The 19,559-nt window shown below is 60.3% G+C and overlaps 1 protein-coding gene across 3 annotated transcripts in view; it reads right to left on the reverse strand.

Annotated features, from left to right (window-relative positions):
- Nucleotides 1-19,559, reverse strand: part of RIPOR3 (RIPOR family member 3) — a 70,090-nt gene that overhangs the window by 17,263 nt on the left and 33,268 nt on the right. For 2 of the 3 annotated variants that reach the window (XM_036419621.2, XM_036419620.2), the window contains exons 2-3: nucleotides 9,058-9,176; nucleotides 849-995 (exon numbers count right to left, since the gene is read on the reverse strand). In XM_036419621.2, coding sequence (XP_036275514.1) covers nucleotides 849-995; nucleotides 9,058-9,176 — 266 coding nt within the window. Of the gene's footprint in view, nucleotides 1-848; nucleotides 996-3,278; nucleotides 3,763-9,057; nucleotides 9,177-19,559 lie in introns of those variants that run through there. The other variant, XM_045574402.1, reaches the window with a different exon arrangement.

A 19,559-nucleotide genomic window follows, 5' to 3' on the forward strand; every position in this document is an offset into this window, starting at 1 on the left:
CCCACCCGCCGGGCCTCCAGATCCCACACACAGTCACTGGGAAATATGGGGAGCATCTCTGTTACTTCCCCAAACAGCCCTACAGACAGGTTCCACTCTGTTAACCCCATCTCAGAGACGGGCAAACACCCTCAGAGACTGCAGGTAACCCTGCAGGGCCACACAGCGGGGGGAAAGGCAGAGCCCAGGTCGGAAATGAGACATCACTCCCAGGACAGTGTCTTCCCCTCAGGCCCAGGGGAGGGGGGGGGAGAGCATGCCTCCCTCGCTGACAAGGGCGGCCGCCCTGCTGTCTGTGTGCCCAGGGCCAAGCCCCCGAGAGGGGCCAGGGAAACCCATCAGGAAAGCACAGAGAAAGCCGGGCCTGGAGGGCCATCTCCTGTGGTGCTTTCCGGTCAAAGGGCCCGGACAGGAAAGCTGATGTTTGGCCTCGGGAGCTGGGGTGGGGCTCCCTCAGAGAGCCGCCCGTTACACCACCATCTGCAGGCGCGGCTCACGCAGAGGCCGGACACGGATGCTTTGGACCCCAGACCCGTCTCAAACAGGCAGTCCTGGGAGGTGAGCACCCTGGAGACAGATCTCCCCCCTCCAGCTCCCGCTGCACCAGCACCGGTGCATCCTGGGAGGAGGGCATGGGAGGCCTGCTGGGTGGCGTGGAGGCCCACTCCCTGCTCCCTGGCCCTGGCATCCCGGGACTGTTGCTCCTAGTCTGCATGAATAACCAGGAGCCCCCTCTGTGGCCTCTTACAGACAAGAGCTGACCCTGCTCCCCAGGGAGAGGCAGAGGGGAGCGAGCAGGCAGAAGGCCGCAGAGCCCATGTCTGAAGGCCACACACGCCCGCCCTTACTTGAGGCCTCTCCTCAGCGCCTCGAAGATCCTCCGCACTTGCTGCGTCTTGGAGTCGGGGCACACGGGCCCCTTCCGCAGCGTGCCGTACATCTTGGGGGGTTTGGCAGGGATGCGAGACCTCACCGAGTTCCTCTGGATGGACTTCCTGTGAGAAGAAATTGGGGTGGGGGGAGGGGGGTGTCAGAGTCGGAGTCTGGACAGCCTTTCCCAGGGGCAGGCACCTTGGGAACCTCGGCCAGAGCAGAGTCCGCTGCCTCCGCCGAGCTGCGTGGTCGCAGGAAAAAGTTGCTAAGACGCTCTGGGCCTAAGTCTCCTCATCTGTAAAATGGAGTTTGGGGTTTTAGGATTAAAAGAATACTACTACCCGTAATAACCTGACAGGAGACACTGACAGTGGGAAACACTAGTACCATCAAGCAGCCCACACGCCAGGCTCTGTTCAGCATGCTTCATCCGTGCAGGCAAAGCAGCGTGGGAGGCCAACTCCCAGTGCTGTGGTGGCGCACCCATGGGTGGGCACCCATGGGCTTTGCCCGCCCGGCGTCCATCCAGCCCGACTTTCCTTTGGGTAACCTCCCAGCCCCACTCTTTACACATGTCGTTTAGAAGGAGGTGGCCTGACAAATCAACACACACATGTGCGTATACACACACGCACATGAACACACATACCCGGACATTCGCAGACAAGCCCATGCCCTACGCCTGGGTCAGCCAATACATTTCACTCCCCTGGCCCGGGCAGAGGCATGGGAACCACGTCCGGCCAGTAACTCTGCGGCAGAGCTGGGACCCAAACCCACATGCATGCGGTGTCCGCCTGGGCTCTGACCCACACAGCTGGGGGCGGGACACGGGTTCTCAGGGTCCTCAGAATCCCCCGAGGACCGAGGCTCAGGCTGCTGACAGCCCTCCCCCGTTCCCTCCCCTCACCCCCGAGTTTCCGGTTTAACAGTCTGCGCCTGAGGATTTGCATTTTCACGTGTTTCTGATGCTGCCGGCCAGTCGGTCCACGGATCGCACTTTGAGGAGCTCAGTCCTAGGGGATCACTGCTTCTGCTTCACTCGGGAGACGTCCTTTGCTAGAACCCCGACTCCATGTCCCCCTGGGAGCCTTCGCCGTCTGCTGCATTTTGAGGTCTAAAATCAGGGGCTCAGGACTAATTCGTTCGTTCAAACGCTCACAGAGCAGGGCTTTCCCCGGTGAGGTGCCAGCGTCCCACCCCCGAGGGCTCGCGGTCCACGGGAGAGAGGGGGTTGGGGTCTGGACAGCCAGGCGGGGTGGGGGTGGGGGGCAAGAGGAACACAGCTCATGCTCCTTCACCAGGCCTAAGAGGCCATGCCGTGCCCTGGCCTCCCGGAGACTCAGCCCACGATTGGCTGTCTTTCCAGCCCAGCCAGATGCTGCACATTCCACGCTCAGATGCAGACACCTGCTGTCGACTCAGAGAGCCGCTGTCCTGGCCACCCTGCTGACAGGGACCAAGCCCCAGGACCCAGGGTTTCCCTCTGGCTGCATTTACAAACCAGCATGCCAGAGAGACAGACCGCAGGCCCTGCCCGGCACGCTGGGAACTGGCCCCGGAGGATGCTACAGCAAGGAAGGGTCTGGAATCCCTCCCTGGACGCTCAGGGGCCTCGCCCAGCTGGTAGGATTCACGCCCCTGGTCAGCTGCCCATATCCCAGCCCCAGAGGTCCAGGTGTTTAACTGGAGCTGCAGTTTTCCCATTTGTCAAAGGGGGGCAATAAGAGTACTTCCCCACAGAGTTATGAGACAGTCATTCATTCAACAAGTATTTAAATGAGCACCTGTTGTGCACCAGGCACCGTTTTTAGGGGGTGGGCATACAACAGTGACCAACACAGACAAGCCCCTTCCGGTGGGAGCTGCTGGCCCGCTGGGGGACATGGTGGGAAGTGGTAACAAGGGCACGCTCCAGAGACAGGCCCCGGGGCCTCTACCCAGCTCCCTCACTTTCACGCTGTGTGACCTTGGGCAGGTCACTGAACTTCTCTGTGCCTCGGCCTTCTCATCTATAAAACGGGAACCAGAGGAAGGGTTACGATGAGAGCTGCGTGGGTCAATAAATGTAAAGGGCTTCAAGCAGTGCCTTGCAAGACGTGCTGTGTATGTGTCCAAGGTAAGTAAGCTCGTTTTTAAAACCCTGCATCGGAGGATGCTCAGTGCCAAGGGAAAAGGTACAGGCAGGCTGATTCGTTTCAGTGGGACGAGCAGGGACGGCCCCTCCAATCAGGCGCTGTCTGAGCGAGGCTCGTGCACAGAGCACCCGGCACAGAGCCTGTTACATCGGCGCTCGTCCCTGTACCCACTGATGCCGATACCCACCTGTGGCACGTGACCCTTCCCCACGGCCAAGACGGGGTGCACCCCCTCCTCCCCCCGCCCCCCGAGGCCACATCACCCACCTCTTGGAGCAGACCCTCCACAGAGCTGCCATGTCCAGGCCGCAGAGACGGGTGGGGCTGCAGCCCCAGAGAGGTGGCTCCGGGCAGGCTGGGGGCCCCGTAGGCGGCAGGCAGGCGGGTGGGCCGGCAGCTCTGAGGCGGGCGCCACGCTCATCTGCCAGCTCCCAGGGGCCCACCGTCCCCAGCTGGCGTGCACCCTCCGCCAGGCCCCCCTTCCATCCGCCGGGCAGCCCTCCTCACCCTGGCTGCCTGGCTGAGCCCCAGGTTCGCTCTGAGCCCTGCGCTCCCTCCGAGGGCCGGCCCGGCCGGCAGGGCGACGCGTGCAGCCTCCGATGGCGAAACCGGGCTGCATGTCTGGCCGGTGTCACCGCCGCCGGGGCAGGGAGCGCCCTCTGGGGCGGATGTGTGCCAGCTCGGGGCGGACTCAGTAAATATTAAACAGCCCCTGGCCAGCCGGACCAGATTCCAGACGGGCTCATGCAACCCGCCCAGCCCTCACGTGAGGCCGGGACAGCCCTGCCGGCCGCCCTGAGGAAATCCTCCTCGGAAGGCCCGGTGCGTGGCTGGCAGGCTCTGCAGGCAGCAGGGCCCGAGCCGCACCTCCCTGTGACGGCAGGGGAGCCACCTTCCTCCCTGTGCAGCCGTGCCAGGAGGCAGGGAGGATGACACACACGCACTTGGCGCTCGCAAAGGTCACACTGCTCTGCGTGCTTCCCGTGTGCCAGCCCATTTCTCCCGCACAGGCTCTGAGACCCCGAAGTCTGTGGCTCCACACGCACAGGACAGCGTGAGCGCCTCCGCCATGTCCCCTCTCCCGCTTCCCCTCATGAAAATCACAGGCTGCTGCTGAGCTGTCCCGCCCAGGTCCCAGCCGTCCCAGCCGACCCCACGGAGGAATTCCCAAGTTGGTGAGGACGTTGCAGGGGCTCCTGGCTCAGGAGGGTATCTGCCTGACAGCCTAGAGGAGGGGAGGCCTGGCTGAGGAGGAGGAAGGGGGAAGAGCAGCCCTCACTGTCAGTGTCAGGGCCTGGCCTCTTCTTAATATGAATGGCTTATTATATATGCACCCCCCCACCCACCTTATTATAAATGGCTTAGTTATAGCAATCATTCACACCTTAGTATAAACTTCCCCCCCCACCACCACCAGATTACTTCTTCAAGGGACTCTTTGACTGTGGGGTAAAAAGCCCAGTCCAGAGTCAAAGGGGTTTCAGGTGCCAGAGCAGGGGAGGGATGGGGGACATGGACCCACCCCATCTACATGGTGCCCCGCTCGCCTGCCCTGCGTCTAAGGTTATTCTCCCGGGCCTGAGCCGGCGCCCAGAGCCGTGGCCATGCGGCTGTGCCTCAGCCCGGTTGAATTACCTGGGAAACAAGGCCAGAGGTGAGGCCTGAAACCTGGTACAGCCTGTCCCGCCCCGGAGCCAAGGGTCCGGGCCCCTGGGAGATGGACAATAGGAAGCTAAAAATAGCCGCACTTCTTCCCTATCGTCCTGGCAGCTTCCTCCTCACCAGGGCTGGGGGCGCTGCAGAGCCTGAGGCCAGAGGGTGGCCACTCAGGGACCACAGAGCCCACCGAGGCCAGGCATCCTCCAGAACTCCCCAAGGGGGGACCCCCAGGGGGAAGAGCCCCCCAAGATGGTTACAGCCAGCCCTCTTTCTTGGACTAAGATGGTTACAGCCAGCCCTCTTTCTGTCCCTTAGCACCCGAGTGTGCCTATGTGTGCCCACGTGTGCCCGTGTGTGTCCACGTATGCTGGCTGCTTGCCGTGGGCCACCTCATTGTGCCCTCATGATGACAGCTGTGCAGAAGGGACATGTATGATCCCCGTTTCACACATGAGGAACCTGAGACTCTGAGGGGTGAACTCACCTGCCCAAGTCACAGCCAGGTGAGTGGCCCCATTTTCCAAGACATGGCAGGACCTGCCTCTTACCCTTCCTGCTGACCGCTGAGCCCTAGTGTCCGGGGTTGGATCCCCTCAGTTCTCTCCCTCCCAGAGGGCTGACCCCAGGGACCCGGGAGGGTCAGCAAGCGGCTGGCGTTGGCCTGGGGGGACAGTTCCCGTGGATGCCGGAGGTCCCGGGGCGCCCCCAGGCCTGACGGGAGGGGAGTTGCAGGCAGGACTGGCTAGAGAACTTGTGAGGCCCAGGGCAAAGGAGGACACAGAATTTCTGGATGGTGACAGCAGAGGTTAAATCTATCCGGGGGCCCTGGGCGGGTCTGCAGGCCCCTCCACATGACAGCGCCTCTGGGTGAGCACAGACAGGCGACCTCCGACCTCCGGAGGACCAGCTCCGCCAGGGCACACAGCTCGGGAAGGTCACCCAGGCTGGAGGACCCCTGGGCGGGGACCTGCGCCGCTGTCCTTAGCAGCCCGCACTACAGGCCCCGTGGTCTGGGGGACCCAGATGAAGCCAGGAAGAGGCGGCTCGATAGGGCTCATTCAGCCAAGCAAGAGCATCATCCCCTGGTCAGTTTACACTTAGCCTGTTAGCAGCCTTTATGGAGCGCCTACTGTGTGCCTTCCTCTCCGTGGCGTCCACGCTTGCTCCTCTCAGGGACTGGGGTCAGGGGCACGGGGCGTTCACCCCTCTGAGACTTTGACCAAATCTCTTCCCATTTCGGCCTCGGCTGCAGCCCATCCGTGGAGCCCTTCACACTGAATGTCCTCCTGCAGGGTCCTCTCCCTGTGGCCCACACGGCAGCCCCATGCCTGCGTTCTGCCCCTTAGCATGCATCCCCACCTCGGGGCCTTTGCACTTGCTCTTTCCTCCACCTGACAGCTTCCCTGCCCCTGCACCCCGTCCGCCCGCGCGTGACCAGCTCCTTCTCTTCTCTGGCCTCCACTCAGACGGGGTGGGCCCTTCTCTGCCGTTTAATTCCCCCGGCCCTCACACAGCTGGGTCTCTCTCCTTGATTGCTGGCTTGTTTGCTGCCCGGGAGGAGGGCGGGGCCTGGGGCAGGGGCTGAGCAGAGTGGGCGCTCCATACGTGTTTGTGGAAGGAATGAGGGACTCCTAAGGGTGCTTCCAGCAGGGACACCAGGATTGCAACCCTGAGATAACTCCTTCCAGGCATACCTCGGAGCTGAGTACCCGGGACAAGGTGAGTGAGCTGGGGGGCTTAACCTGGGGGCCAGGCATCACAGGGCTCTGAGGTGCACCTGCTACACCCGAGGGGAAGAGCTGTGGGTGGGTGAGGGCCTGGGGCTCAGGGGTCCCCCAGGACACGGCATTGAAGCCAAGGCCCAAGGGAGATAAGCAGGAGCTGGCTGGGAAGAGTGCCGGGTGCAGGCACAGCCTGTGCAGAGGCCGGAGGGGAGAGGGGAGGTTGCCGCACACAGAGCCCGGGGCCTGGCAGGCAGTGGCCCCAGAAGCAGGAACACACCTTCCTCCTAGGGGTTACCTCCTGGGGAGACACAGGGCAGAGCCACCAAGATCTCACCCCAGAGGGTCAGCACCACCAGGCTGTCTCCACAGACGCTGCTCCTCTGCCTTTAAAAACCCCCGCACAGCACATGCTGTGTGCCCATGTGTGCCCACGTGTGCCCGCGTGTACCAGCGTGTGCCCGCGTGTGCTGGCTGCTTGCCGTGGGCCACCTCATTGTGCCCTCATGACAGCTGTGAGGAAGGGACACGTGTGATCCCCGTTTCACACATGAGGAAACAGAGACTCTGAGAGGTGAACTCATCTGCCCAGGTCACAGCCGGGTGAGTGGCCCCATTTTCATTTTTTCAAACAGGAAGAACATTCCATCTTCACCCCAACCCCAGCAGCCTCAGTGCAGGCCCGAATCAAATCAATCTGGCTGCGTGACCGACTGGGGTGGGCGGCTCCACCTCTCTGAGCCTCAGTTTCCTGCTCTGCCAGGCGGGCCTGATAGGTTTCTCCCAACACCGAGTCTCACACACACACACACACACACACACATATACACTCACACACACAAACACAGTCACACACATACACACACATACACACACACAGTCACACACACACAGTCACACACACACACTCACACACTCACACACACTCACAAACACACACATACATTCACACACTCACACAGTCACACACTCACATAAACACACACATACTCTCTCACACACTCACACATACATTCACACACTCACACACACACACACTCTCACACACTCTCACACACACTCTCACATACATACACTCACACACACATATACTCACACACACACACACACACTCACTCACACACACACACATACATTCACACTCACACACACACACTCTCTCACACACATACACACACACTCTCACACACTCACACACACTCTCACATACATACACTCACACACACATATACTCACACACACTTACACACACACACTCTCACACACACACATTCACACTCACACACACACACACTCTCTCACACACACATACACACACACTCTCACACACTCTCACACACATACACTCACACACACATATACTCACACACACATATACTCACACACACACTCACTCACACACACATACATTCACACTCACACACACACTCTCACACACATACACACACACTCTCACACACTCTCACATACATACACACATATACTCACACACACATATACACACACACACTCACATACACACACACATACATTCACACACACACACACACACTCTCACACACATACACACACACTCTCACACTCACACATACACACACACTCTCACTCACACACACACATACACACACACACAGTCACACACTCACACACACAAACACAGTCACACACACACATACACACACATACACACACACAGTCACATAGTCACACACACAGTCACACACTCACACACACACACACTCACACAGTCATACACACACACACACTCACAAACACACGCATACATTCACACACAGTCACACACTCACATAAACACACACATACTCTCTCACACACTCACACATACATTCACACGCTCACACACACACACTCACACACTCTCACACACACTCTCACATACATACACTCACACACACATATATACTCACACACACACATACACACACACACTCTCACTCACACACACACATACATTCACACTCACACACACACACTCTCTCACACACATACACACACACTCTTACACACTCTCACACACACTCTCACATACATACACTCATACACACATATACTCACACACTCACTCACACACACACACATACATTCACACTCACACACACACACACTCTCACACATACACACACTCTCACATACATACACACATATACTCACACACACATATACACACACTCACATACACACACACATACATTCACACACACACTCACACACACACACTCTCACACACATACACACATACATTCACACTCACACACACACTCTCTCACACACATACACACACACTCTCACACACTCTCACACACACTCTCACATACATACACTCACACACACATATATACTCACACACACACTCACTCACACACACATAGATTCACACTCACACACTCTCACACACATACACACACCCTCTCACACACTCTCACTCACTCACACACACACACACATACATTCACACACACACACACACTCTCACACACACTCTCACACACATACACACACACACACACACACACTCTCACACACTCTCACTCACACACACACACACACACCCCTCTCACTCCCCTCTCACTCCGTCCCGGGCTGCAGGCCTGGCAGTGGGAAGAGGATGTCCCCGCCGCCCCGGCCGGCCCCGCCGGCAGACTCACGCGATCCTGCGGCTCTGGGCGCTGCTGAAGCCGGCGAAGGAGGCGCTCCGGCCCACGACCCCCACGGCCGCCGCGTCCCCGGAGGACAGGAACCGCACCCGCACCGACATGGCTGTCACCTACAGGGAGAGGGGCAGCGTCAGCCTCACGCCGCCCGGGGAGGCCCGCCCAGGCCCGGCCACCTCCACCACGGCCTCCGGGCCTCCGGCAGAGCGCGCTGGCCCAGCTCACGGAGGAGAGCACCGAGGCGGTGAGGTCAGGGAGCCGGCTGGGAGCACCGGGCACCTCCACCTCGGCCTCCGGGCCTCCGGCAGAGCGCGCTGGCCCAGCTCACGGAGGAGAGCACCGAGGCGGTGAGGTCAGGGAGCCGGCTGGGAGCACCGGCCACCTCCACCACGGCCTCCGGGCCTCCAGCAGAGCGCGCTGGCCCAGCTCACGGAGGAGAGCACCGAGGCGGTGAGGTCAGGGGGCCGGCTGGGAGCACCGGCAGGAGGAGACTCACACCAGCTCTCCGACCTGCTCCAGCTCTTGGTGCCCGAGCATCGCCGTGTCCTCGTGCAGGGGGACACGGGGCTCCCGGCCAGCTCTCCTCCCTCCCCTCTGCTTCTCCTCTCTGCCGGTAACCCCCGCCCCTCACGGATCCTCACTGAGCACTGCCACACGCCAGACCCCGCGCCCGGACACGCACTGAGCAGACGGCTGAGTTCCTCCCCTCCAGGGCTCCCAGGCCAGCAAGGAGGCCAGCGAGCCACCAGACAGATGCAGTAGAAGTAGATAGTGAAGGGGTGGGGGTCCCAGGAGGACTTTGGCCCAGCCTGGAGGAGGTGGCCTAGAGCTGAGAAGGGAAGGCTGAGGAGGAGGGGAGGGGAGGAGAGGGGAAGGAAGGGGAGGGGAGGGGAGGGGAAAGAGAGGTGGAGAAGAGGGGAAAAAGAGGAGAAAGGAGGAGAAGAAATAGGAGGGGAGGGGAGGGGAAGGAGGGGGGAGGAGAGAGGGAGGAAAGGAGAAAGAAGAGGAGGGAATAGGAGGGGAGGGGAGGGGAAGGAGAGAGGGAGGGGAGGGGAGGGGAGGCAGCGGGAACAGCATGGTAAAGGCCTGGAGGGGCAGATGACATGGTGCAATCCAGAAGTGAATAAGTTCAGGGGGGAGGGGCGTGCCTCCAGGTGAGGTCAGAGAGGCCAGCAGAGTGCAGCTCACGGAGAACTCAGTCTCACATGGGAGGGTTTTGGGGTTTTGTTGTTGTTGTTTTTAAATATATTTTTATTGATTTAAGGGAGAAAGGGAGAGGGAGAGAGAGAGGAACATCAATGATGAGAGAGAATCATTGATCAGCTGCCTCCTGCATGTCCCCCACTGGGGACCAAGTCTACAACCCAGGCATGCGCCCTGGACTAGAATCGAACCTGGGACCCTTCAGTCTGCAGGCCGATGCTCTATCCACTGAGCCACACCGGCCAGGGCCATGGGAGGGTTGTGAGTAGGGGGTGACAAAGCCCAGTTTCCATAAGCCAGGCTGCTGGCATCAAAGGTTTCAGGAAGCCCCCGATCCACTGCCCCGTCTGTGACCCAGGCTGCAATGGGGCCAGCCTCGAACCCTGGCTGTCTTCCCTTTTTTCCACCCCGTCTCCAGATTGGAAGCCTGCCACACATCCCTTGGGACCGTGACCTGCTATCTCCCCGCAGGACGATCGGAAAGCATCCTCCGTATCTAACCTACATCTCTGCTGCTGCGGTTTCAGACCTGACTCCCCGGCCCCACCATCCCGGGGCCCAGGCCTGACCTATAACGGATCCCACCCCAACAAGTCCTGCTGGTGCGGCCCCTGCCTCCACCTCCCCCCACCCCCAGCCCAGGCCGCCTCCACGCCTTCGCTCCGGCTGTGGCCTCTGCCTGGAGTTTTGTTCTCTTTCCAGCCACATCTGTCCGGCGTCCAGTGCTGCTTTTGTCTGTCAGCCCTGCCAGGGGCTCCAGAGCCCTCCCTCTAAACCCCAGCAGGTCTGTGAGCCCCCAAGCCTCCCCTCCCCCTATGCACCCCGCCCCACGGCCACACAGGGGAGCACTGGGAGCAGAGAAGCCAGACCTGGGCTCAAACCCCGGCTGATCTGTGCCACTCTCGGGCTCCGGGCCTCAGTGATCACATCTGTAGAATGGAAATTCAGAAAAGGACCACTGAGCTAAGAGCACACAAGGCAAGAGGCACTCAGAAGGAGCTGGCTGTCTCTGTGCCCCTGATCTGACCGAGACCCCACACGGCAGGTGAGCTGCTGAGTCAGAGAAGCCGGGAGAGCCTCCCGCCCTGGAGCGGGAAGGGGGGGGGGGGGGGGGAGTAGCATGTGCTGAGCAGCCACTGTGTGGCCAGCCCAGTGCCAGGGACTGTTTGTCACCTGCTCCAAACCCATGAGCGACAGCACTGTGTATGAATGGGGAGGTTGAGGCCGTCTGGTGATGGAGGCACCATGTATGGGATGCTCGTTATCAAGCAGCCTGGCTAAGTGCCTTGTGCAAACTATCTTATTAAGTCCACACAATCCCCCCCCCCTTAAGCCTAGGAGCCACTGCAAACCTAATTTGACAGACGAGGAAACTGAGGCTCCGAGAGGACCAGGGTGGCCCAGGGCCCCCCTCGAAAGCGGCAGAGGCAGGTTTAGAACCGGGGTGTACAGATGCCAACACCAGCGCTTGTCGCTGTGCGTGTCAGGTGCCTCGCACTCGAGGACCTGCCCCGGCCCTCAGGGTGGTCCGCACAGCCCCCACCTGCCCTGGGCGGCTGCCGGCGGAGCGGCTCACGGAGGCCACTGTCACATTCCCGGGAATCCTGGTAGCCTGAAGGCAGCCACGATAGCAACACGTACACGGCAGACATCAGCGAGTGCCACCAGTGAGGGCTTTCCCCGGCTGATTGTTAGTCAGGACCCCCCTCCCGCCACCCAGCACCTGCTCTGGGTGAGCCACTCCCCATCCCCCATGCCCTGGGCCCGGGAGTGAGCAGGGGCAGGCAGGGAGATGGCAAGGTCCGTGGTGGGTGTGGGCTGGGGCAGGTTCACAGCACAACCTCTGGGACCAGGGGACAAGGGCTGAGGGGCGGAGGCTGCTTCCCCCGCTACTTCCCCGGGGGTGCAGGTCGTGGCAGAATAAAGATGGGGATAAAAGGTGAGTGTTTCCCCTCGGTGCTGCACTCCGAGGGCAGGCAAGCGTTTTCTGCAAACGACCAGAGAGTAAGTATTGTTGACTTTGTCACAAGGACTCAGCTCTACCGCTTTAGAGCACGCGCAGCCACAGACGATATGTAAATGATATGCAAAAGCCGCGTTCCAATAATGCCTTACTTACACCAGCAGCAGCTTCTGATGGCCGACTGGGTAGCCAGCCGGCTGCCTCCTGTCTGTTCTAAGGGCTAAAATCTCATTTACTTTTCTCCATGCTCTAGGAAGCAAGTGCTATTATCGTCCCATTTTGAGATAAAGAACCCGAGGCTCAGAAAGGAGGGGAGAGGACTCATCCACGGTCACACGGGCAAAACACCCCAAAGCTGGGATTGGAACCTGGGTACGTGGTGCTGGGCTGCTCTGGCTTTGGCTTCCAGGCTGCGGGGAGGCGAGGGCCCCTGACGGGGTCTGAGGGGGTGGCCTCATGCCCTGTGGGATAGGGGGGTGGAAGGGGTATAGGAACCCAGGTCTCTGGGCCCCTTGGACCCCAGTCAGTTCCCCTGCCATCTCGCCAGCTGGATGGAGGTCTGGAGATGGGGTGGCCTGGCTGAGACCCTTGGAGTCTCGGGCACCCCGGCCAGCCCCAGGGAAGGCTGGTCACCTTTGACAAGGGTTACATTCCTATTTAATCATCAACGGGGCCCTGACCACCCAGCACAAAGGCTGGGCACGGGGAGACTCCCTCCACCTGCAGGCCCTCCCTCCCCCGGCTGTGGCTGGCATTAACCCTTCAGCTGCTGGATCACGGATGGCCCTGGGCAGCCGGCAGCCCTCAGGGCATGAGAGACAAGCCAGAGGCCCCTGGGGGCAGGGAGAGAGGCCACAGGAGTCATGCAGGTCCCAAACCTTGGGTGGCAGACAGGACTGCCTCCTTCCCGTGTCCCTCGCTGCTTCTCGGGCCGGGCAGCCTGGGCAGCCCTCGCCGGCGATGCCACGGGGACGCAGCTGGTGGGCGCAGGGAAGACAGACAGCTGGAGGGTCCTCACAGCCAGCTGCTCCCTCGACACTGGGGACCGTCCCGGGCCTCTTCCCCAAGGTGTGGCTGCGGAGCCGAGCCCTCTCCACTAAATCTGTCCCCTCACTGCCGGCCAAGGCCACCGCCGCCTGCCCGCCACGGGGAACCTGCAATTTCACCTCATTTGGAGGTGAGGCTTCTAAATATAACGCCGGCTCCGAGGGCCGGGCCGTGCTTACGCCCGAGCCCCTCACTTAGGGCTCTTTCACATCCGCCCAAATGCCAGCCCGGGCTCAGTTTGCTTACAGGAGCTTCCAAAATAGCCCCTCTGGGTCAGCACGAAAGGAAATGGCAAAATAGCCCGAGGAATGCGAGTACAGACACGAGGCCGGGCGTCCCGAGACGGCGGCTCTGGGAGCCAGACTGTCTTCTCCAGGCCGCCCCGGGACAGCCCCGCGACCTAGGGCCCCGCCTGAGAGGGGTTCCTGCCCGGCGCCAGCTCAGACCTGCAGGTGCCCTAAGGACCTGTCCCAGCAGTGACCACACGAGGGCACAGGTGGGCCACGTCCTGGACCTCACAGCACCCGTGGGCCCGTTTCCCAGGTGAGAACACTGGGCACAGCCACAAAGGGCCAAGTGCAAGGGACAGGGGACATTTGTGTGGCCACCGGGAATATGACTGTGAAGAGTAATGAGGTGAGAATGTCCAAAGTAAGACGTTGAGTGAAAAAGAGCGAGATGTCAACTACACTGAGTGTCCAGATTATTATGATCTCCGAATGCATAATAATCCGACCACTCAGTGTGTGTGTGTGTGTGTGTGTGTAATATATAAAAATATATGTATAATATATACACACACACACACACACACACACACACACGCACGGACGCACACACATATATATATTGTCTCCTCTACCAGCAGTTTGACCAGAAGGTAGGCCAGCCAACCACCCATGTCTCCTGCCCCTGGCCAGGCTGGGCAGACCCCATCCATACACAAATTCATGCACCAGGCCTCTAAAAGATTTCTGTGACATACCCAGAGGGCCTTTTAATTTAAACGGCCTCCTTGCTGCCCTGATCGCCACCGACTCACTGGAAGAGACAGCTCCTCTGGGGCAGGAGCGTCCTGAGCAGCTATGGGGTGGGAGTGTGTGCAGGGATAGGATGGGGAGGATGGGGAGGATGGGGAGGATGGGGAGGATGGGGAGGATGGGGAGGATGGAATAGGATGGGGAGGATGGGGAGGATGGAATAGGATGGGGAGGATGGGGAGGATGGGGAGGATGGGAGAGGATGGGGAGGATGGGGAGGATGGGAGAGGATGGGGAGGATGGGGAGGATGGGGAGGATGGGAGGATGGGGAGCATGGGGAGCATGGGGAGGATGGGGAGGATGGGGAGGATGAGAGGATGGGGAGGATGGGGAGGATGGGGAGGATGGGGAGGATGGGGAGGATGGGGAGGATGGGGAGGATGGAGAGGATGGGGAGGATGGGGAGGATGAGAGGATGGGAGAGGATGGGGAGGATGAGGATGGGAGGATGGGAGGAGGGAGAGGATGGGGAGGATGGGGGAGGATGGGGAGGATGGGAGAGGATGGAATAGGATGGGGAGGATTGGGAGGATGGGGAGGATGGGAGAGGATGGGAGAGGATGGGGAGGATGGGGAGGATGGGAGGATGGGGAGGATGGGAGAGGATGGGGAGGATGGGAGGATGGGAGGATGGAGGAGGATGGGGAGGATGGGAGAGGATGGGGAGGATGGGGAGGATGGGGAGGATGGGGAGGATGGGGAGGATGGGGAGGATGGGAGGGATGGGGGGATGGGGAGGATGGGGAGGATGGGGAGGATGGGGAGGATGGGGGGGAGGCTGGGGAGGATGGAATAGGATGGGGAGGATTGGGAGGATGGGGGGATGGGAGAGGATGGGGAGGATGGGGAGGATGGGGAGGATGGGGAGGAGGGAGGATGGGGAGGATGGGGGAGGATGGGATAGAATGGGGAGGATGGGAGGATGGGGAGGATGGGGAGGATGGAATAGGATGGGGAGGATGGGGAGGATGGGGAGAATGAGGAGGATGGGGAGGATGGGGAGGATGGGAGAGGATGGGGAGGATGGGGAGGATGGGGAGGATGGGGAGGATGGGAGAGGATGGGGAGGATGGGGAGGATGGGGAGGATGGGGAGGATGGGAGAGGATGGGGAGGATGGGGAGGATGGGGAGGATGGAATAGGATGGAATAGGATGGGAGAGGATGGGGAGGATGGGAGAGGATGGAGAGGATGGGGAGGATGGGGGAGGATGGAGAGGATGGGGAGAATGGGAGAGGATGGGGAGGATGGGGAGGATGGGGGAGGATGGAGAGGATGGGGAGGATGGGGAGGATGGGGAGGATGGGGAGGATGGGGAGGATGGGGAGGATGGGGAGGATGGGATAGGATGGGATAGAATGGGGAGGATGGGGAGGATGGGGAGGATGGGGAGGATGGGGAGGATGGGGAGGATGGGGAGGATGGGGAGGATGGGGAGGGTGGGATAGGATGGGATAGGATGGGGAGGATGGGGAGGATGAGGAGGATGGGGAGGATGGGGAGGAGGGGATAGCATGGGGAGGATGGGGAGGATGGGGAGGATGGGATAGGATGGGGAGGATGGGAGAGGATGGGGAGGATGGGGAGGATGGGAGGATGGGGAGGATGAGGAGGATGGGGAGGATGGGGAGGATGGGGAAAATGGGGAGGATGGGATAGGATGGGGAGGATGGGGAGGATGGGGAGGATGGGGAGGATGGGATAGGATGGGGAGGATGGGGAGGATGGGGAGGATGAGGAGGATGGGGAGGATGGGGAGGATGGGAGAGGATGGGGAGGATGAGGAGGATGGGGAGGATGGGAGAGGATGGGGAGGATGGGGAGGATGAGGAGGATGGGAGGATGGGGAGGATGGGGAGGATGGGGAGGATGGGGAAGATGGAGCCTGGATGGGAAAGAACACAGGTGGGGGGTCAAAGCTGTAACTCCTCCCAAAAGCCACCCCTCCCTGGTCCGCTGTAGGACCAGGGACTGAGCTGAAGTGAGGGTGACCGAGGAGGACAGGGTCACTGATCCAGGCCGGATGCTTCTGTTGAATGTCAAACGTGGAAACCCACAATAGCGCTGACAACAGTCCACACTTAGAGACCACATGCCCTGAGCCAGCAGCCCTGTGCTGACAGTGGGGCCGGATCCCTCTCTGTTGCTGGGCTGTCTGTGTAGTTACCCGTGTCCCTCTCCGGCCGGGACAACCTAGAATGTCTGCAGGTGCTGCTGCGTGTCCCAGGGGCAGAGTCGCCTCCGGTGGGAACCGCTGCTAAAGGCAGCTCTCAAGTCCGCGCGAAGGTCAGTGGGTTATCATGATGCGTGTCACGGAGTCTGTTCATGGCTGAAAGGAGTAAGACTGAAGACACCTTATTCGGTTGACTTCAGATATTGTCTGGCTTCTTCCCCTCCCAGAAATGGGGCGTGGGAAGCGGAGGGGCCCGCAGCCTGGCATCTCTGCAGGCCTGCAGCTCCACCGGCCTCTGCCACCCGCCCTGCACACACACACACACACACACACACACGAACACACATGCACACACACATGCACACATGGATGCTCCTGGGGCCTGAGACAGGCACTTGAACCTGGGGAGGAGGCTGGACTCCGCCGTGGGGTCTGTCTGCTGTGACATGAGTTCTGCTGAGGCCTGCCTTCCGTGTAACCTAGGGGTGTCAAACTCAATCAGAGAAGGGGCCAAAATCTGAAATCCAGCCTAAATCGCGGGCCGAATGGTTTACTGAACAGTCATAAACTGTCATTGTGATGGAAACACAGCGGAGTGCAGTGATGACAGCGCGGTGCGGGCCACATTGCAAGGCCTGGCGGGACGGATTTGGCCCGCGGGCTTGTGTTTGACACATGTGGTGTAACCCCACCTGCAGCCTTCGAGCAGGGACCCAGGACTTCCTGCCCTCTTCACCCGGACAGCCCTCCGTGGGTGAGCGCACACTGGACGCGCAGCTCAGCACAGCAGGGTTAGGACTCGCACCCTGCACCGGACAAACCACCCAAATTCTCCGGAATATCGGGGAACAGCGCCTCCCGCACAGCAGGACACCAGGGCCCCTCCACACATCAGCCAGAAGGACGGGGAGCAGCCACTCCGGCTGCTGTCTCTGGAAGATGGACACTTCCTCCCCAGCCCAGGGGCCCCACGCAAAGGGCCCGTGCAAATGCTTGGATTGCTTGTAAACTCGAATGCAAGACAGGAACCTGTAGGTCTAAGAGGATGTTTGTTACATAAGATTGGATATTTCCTTATTTGTGTATTAATTAGAGGCCTGCTACACAACATGCGAGCACAGGGAGGGGGGAGGTCCCTCAGCCCAGCCTGTGCCCTCTCAGTCCGGAACCCCTCTGGGGATGTCCACCTTGCAGCCCCGGACCCCTCGCTCCTTACCGCCCGCCTGCTGGCTGCTCCTTAGGGCTGGCGTGAGGCGGGAGAGGCTGCCACCACCAGGGCTGCGCCTGCCAGCCATGAGCCTGGCTTCTGGCTGAGCAGTGCTCCCCTGTGGGAGCGCACTGACCACCAGGGGGGGCAGCTCCTGCATTAAGCATCTGCCCCCTGGTGGTCAATGTGCATCATAGCACCTGATCATTCTGGCTGTTCTGTCAGTCGCTTGGGCTTTTATTTACAATATAAATAACACGTCTATCATTATATATGTACATCTTTATACCAATTCAGCCATGAGAGACATTATTTAGTCTTTTTCATGAAGCGTCCCAGGAGGCCAAGGTGCTCAGAGGCCATGGATGTCACCACGGTGCTGCCCGTGGCCCTGTGCTAGCCCTCCTCCAACCCGCCTGCTCTTCCCCTCCTCCCACAGGGCCTGCTCCTTCCCATCCGAGTCCTCTTATGCAGAGCAGAGACTCCCCCTACCCCCCTCAGTTTATCTTCCGCTCTCCCTGCTCCCACTCCGCCTGGCCCAGCAGAGACGAGCTGCTGAGAGCCGGGCGGGACCCTCACCAGCTGCTTTGCCCCACCCAGGACCGCAGGACTGAGGAGCTCACGGCCAGGCAGCCAGGCTGTGGGCCCAACCTCTCAACCTCAGGCCTACAGCCTCCACTGGCAGGGCAGTAAAGTGGCCAGAACCCTTAGGCAGGAGTCACGTTTGTAACATTGACAGGAGAGCCCCACCCCCAGTCTGGTGAGGTGGCTGAGGACTGCAGTGCCGAGAGACCCCTTGCGAGAACAGGGTGAGGCCAGGTCTGGAGGGGGCGCTCCCCAGATCAGGGAGGGCTCCCCCGGTTAAGGAGTCCTGTTTAAGCTCTCCCACCTGCCTGCCCTCCTAGTCCCCTTCCCACCTTCACTCTGGCCCCTGCTCAAAGGGGGTGGCCTCGCTGCCTTTTCCAGGTTCCTGGGAGCCACTGTCACCGTCTTTAGACTCCCCTGGGACTTGCCAGTCTACACAGTCCTCTGTCCGGTTTTCCAGATCAGAAGGAGCTGTCCTAAGTTCAGGATGGTGATCCTCTCCCGGTTTTCTCCCAGCCCCTCACTCACTTTTTAACTCTTTCTCAATGAGGGGAGAAAGAGAGAGAGAGAGAGGGAGGGAGAGGGAGAGGGAGAGGGAGAGGGAGAGGGAGAGGGAGAGGGAGAGAGAGAGAGAGAGAGAGAGAGAGAGAGAGAGAGAGAGAGAGAGAGAGAGAGAGGGAGAGATGGAGTGTGGAGCCTGCTCCTTCTGCCTCTGCGATGACATTTCTCATCTGCTGACTCTGAAGCCTTGCCCCTGGCCTGGCTGTTAAGCCCTTCAGAGCATCTCTCTCCTCCCTGAGCTCAGTCAAGAGACTTTTCTGTCTGCCCTTTTTCTCAGAAACACCCTGATCTGTCCCCCACTCCCCCTCCCCCGGAAACCAGAGCGAGCTTTACAAGATGTCCATCAGCTAGCTTCCTCACACCCCAGCCCAGGCTCGGACTTCTGCACGCCTAGAGTTACAGCTCAGCCCCGCACCACACCCAGACTGCCCTGCAGGAGACGCCGCCTCCAGGGAGGCCCCCGGGGACAGCCGAGAGCTCCTGCCCACCCCACTGTGCCCCTTCCCACCCCTCAAAACCGAGTCACCACCGGGTCTTGTCCTGGTGAGAGCAGGTGTGGGGCGGCGCTGGGAGGGAGTCTTCCACCCACCCCCACCCAGCCTGCGAGGCAGGAAGAGGTGTCAGCACCCCACCCCTTTGGTAGCCGGAGTTCTGTGGCTGAGAGAGGGGAAGCGTTTTTTCCTCCCTCACAAGGCCAGGTGGAGGCGGGGCAGCAG

This window comes from Pipistrellus kuhlii, unplaced genomic scaffold (genome assembly GCF_014108245.1).
Source record: "Pipistrellus kuhlii isolate mPipKuh1 unplaced genomic scaffold, mPipKuh1.p scaffold_m20_p_6, whole genome shotgun sequence".
In the NCBI taxonomy this organism is placed as follows: domain Eukaryota; kingdom Metazoa; phylum Chordata; class Mammalia; order Chiroptera; family Vespertilionidae; genus Pipistrellus; species Pipistrellus kuhlii.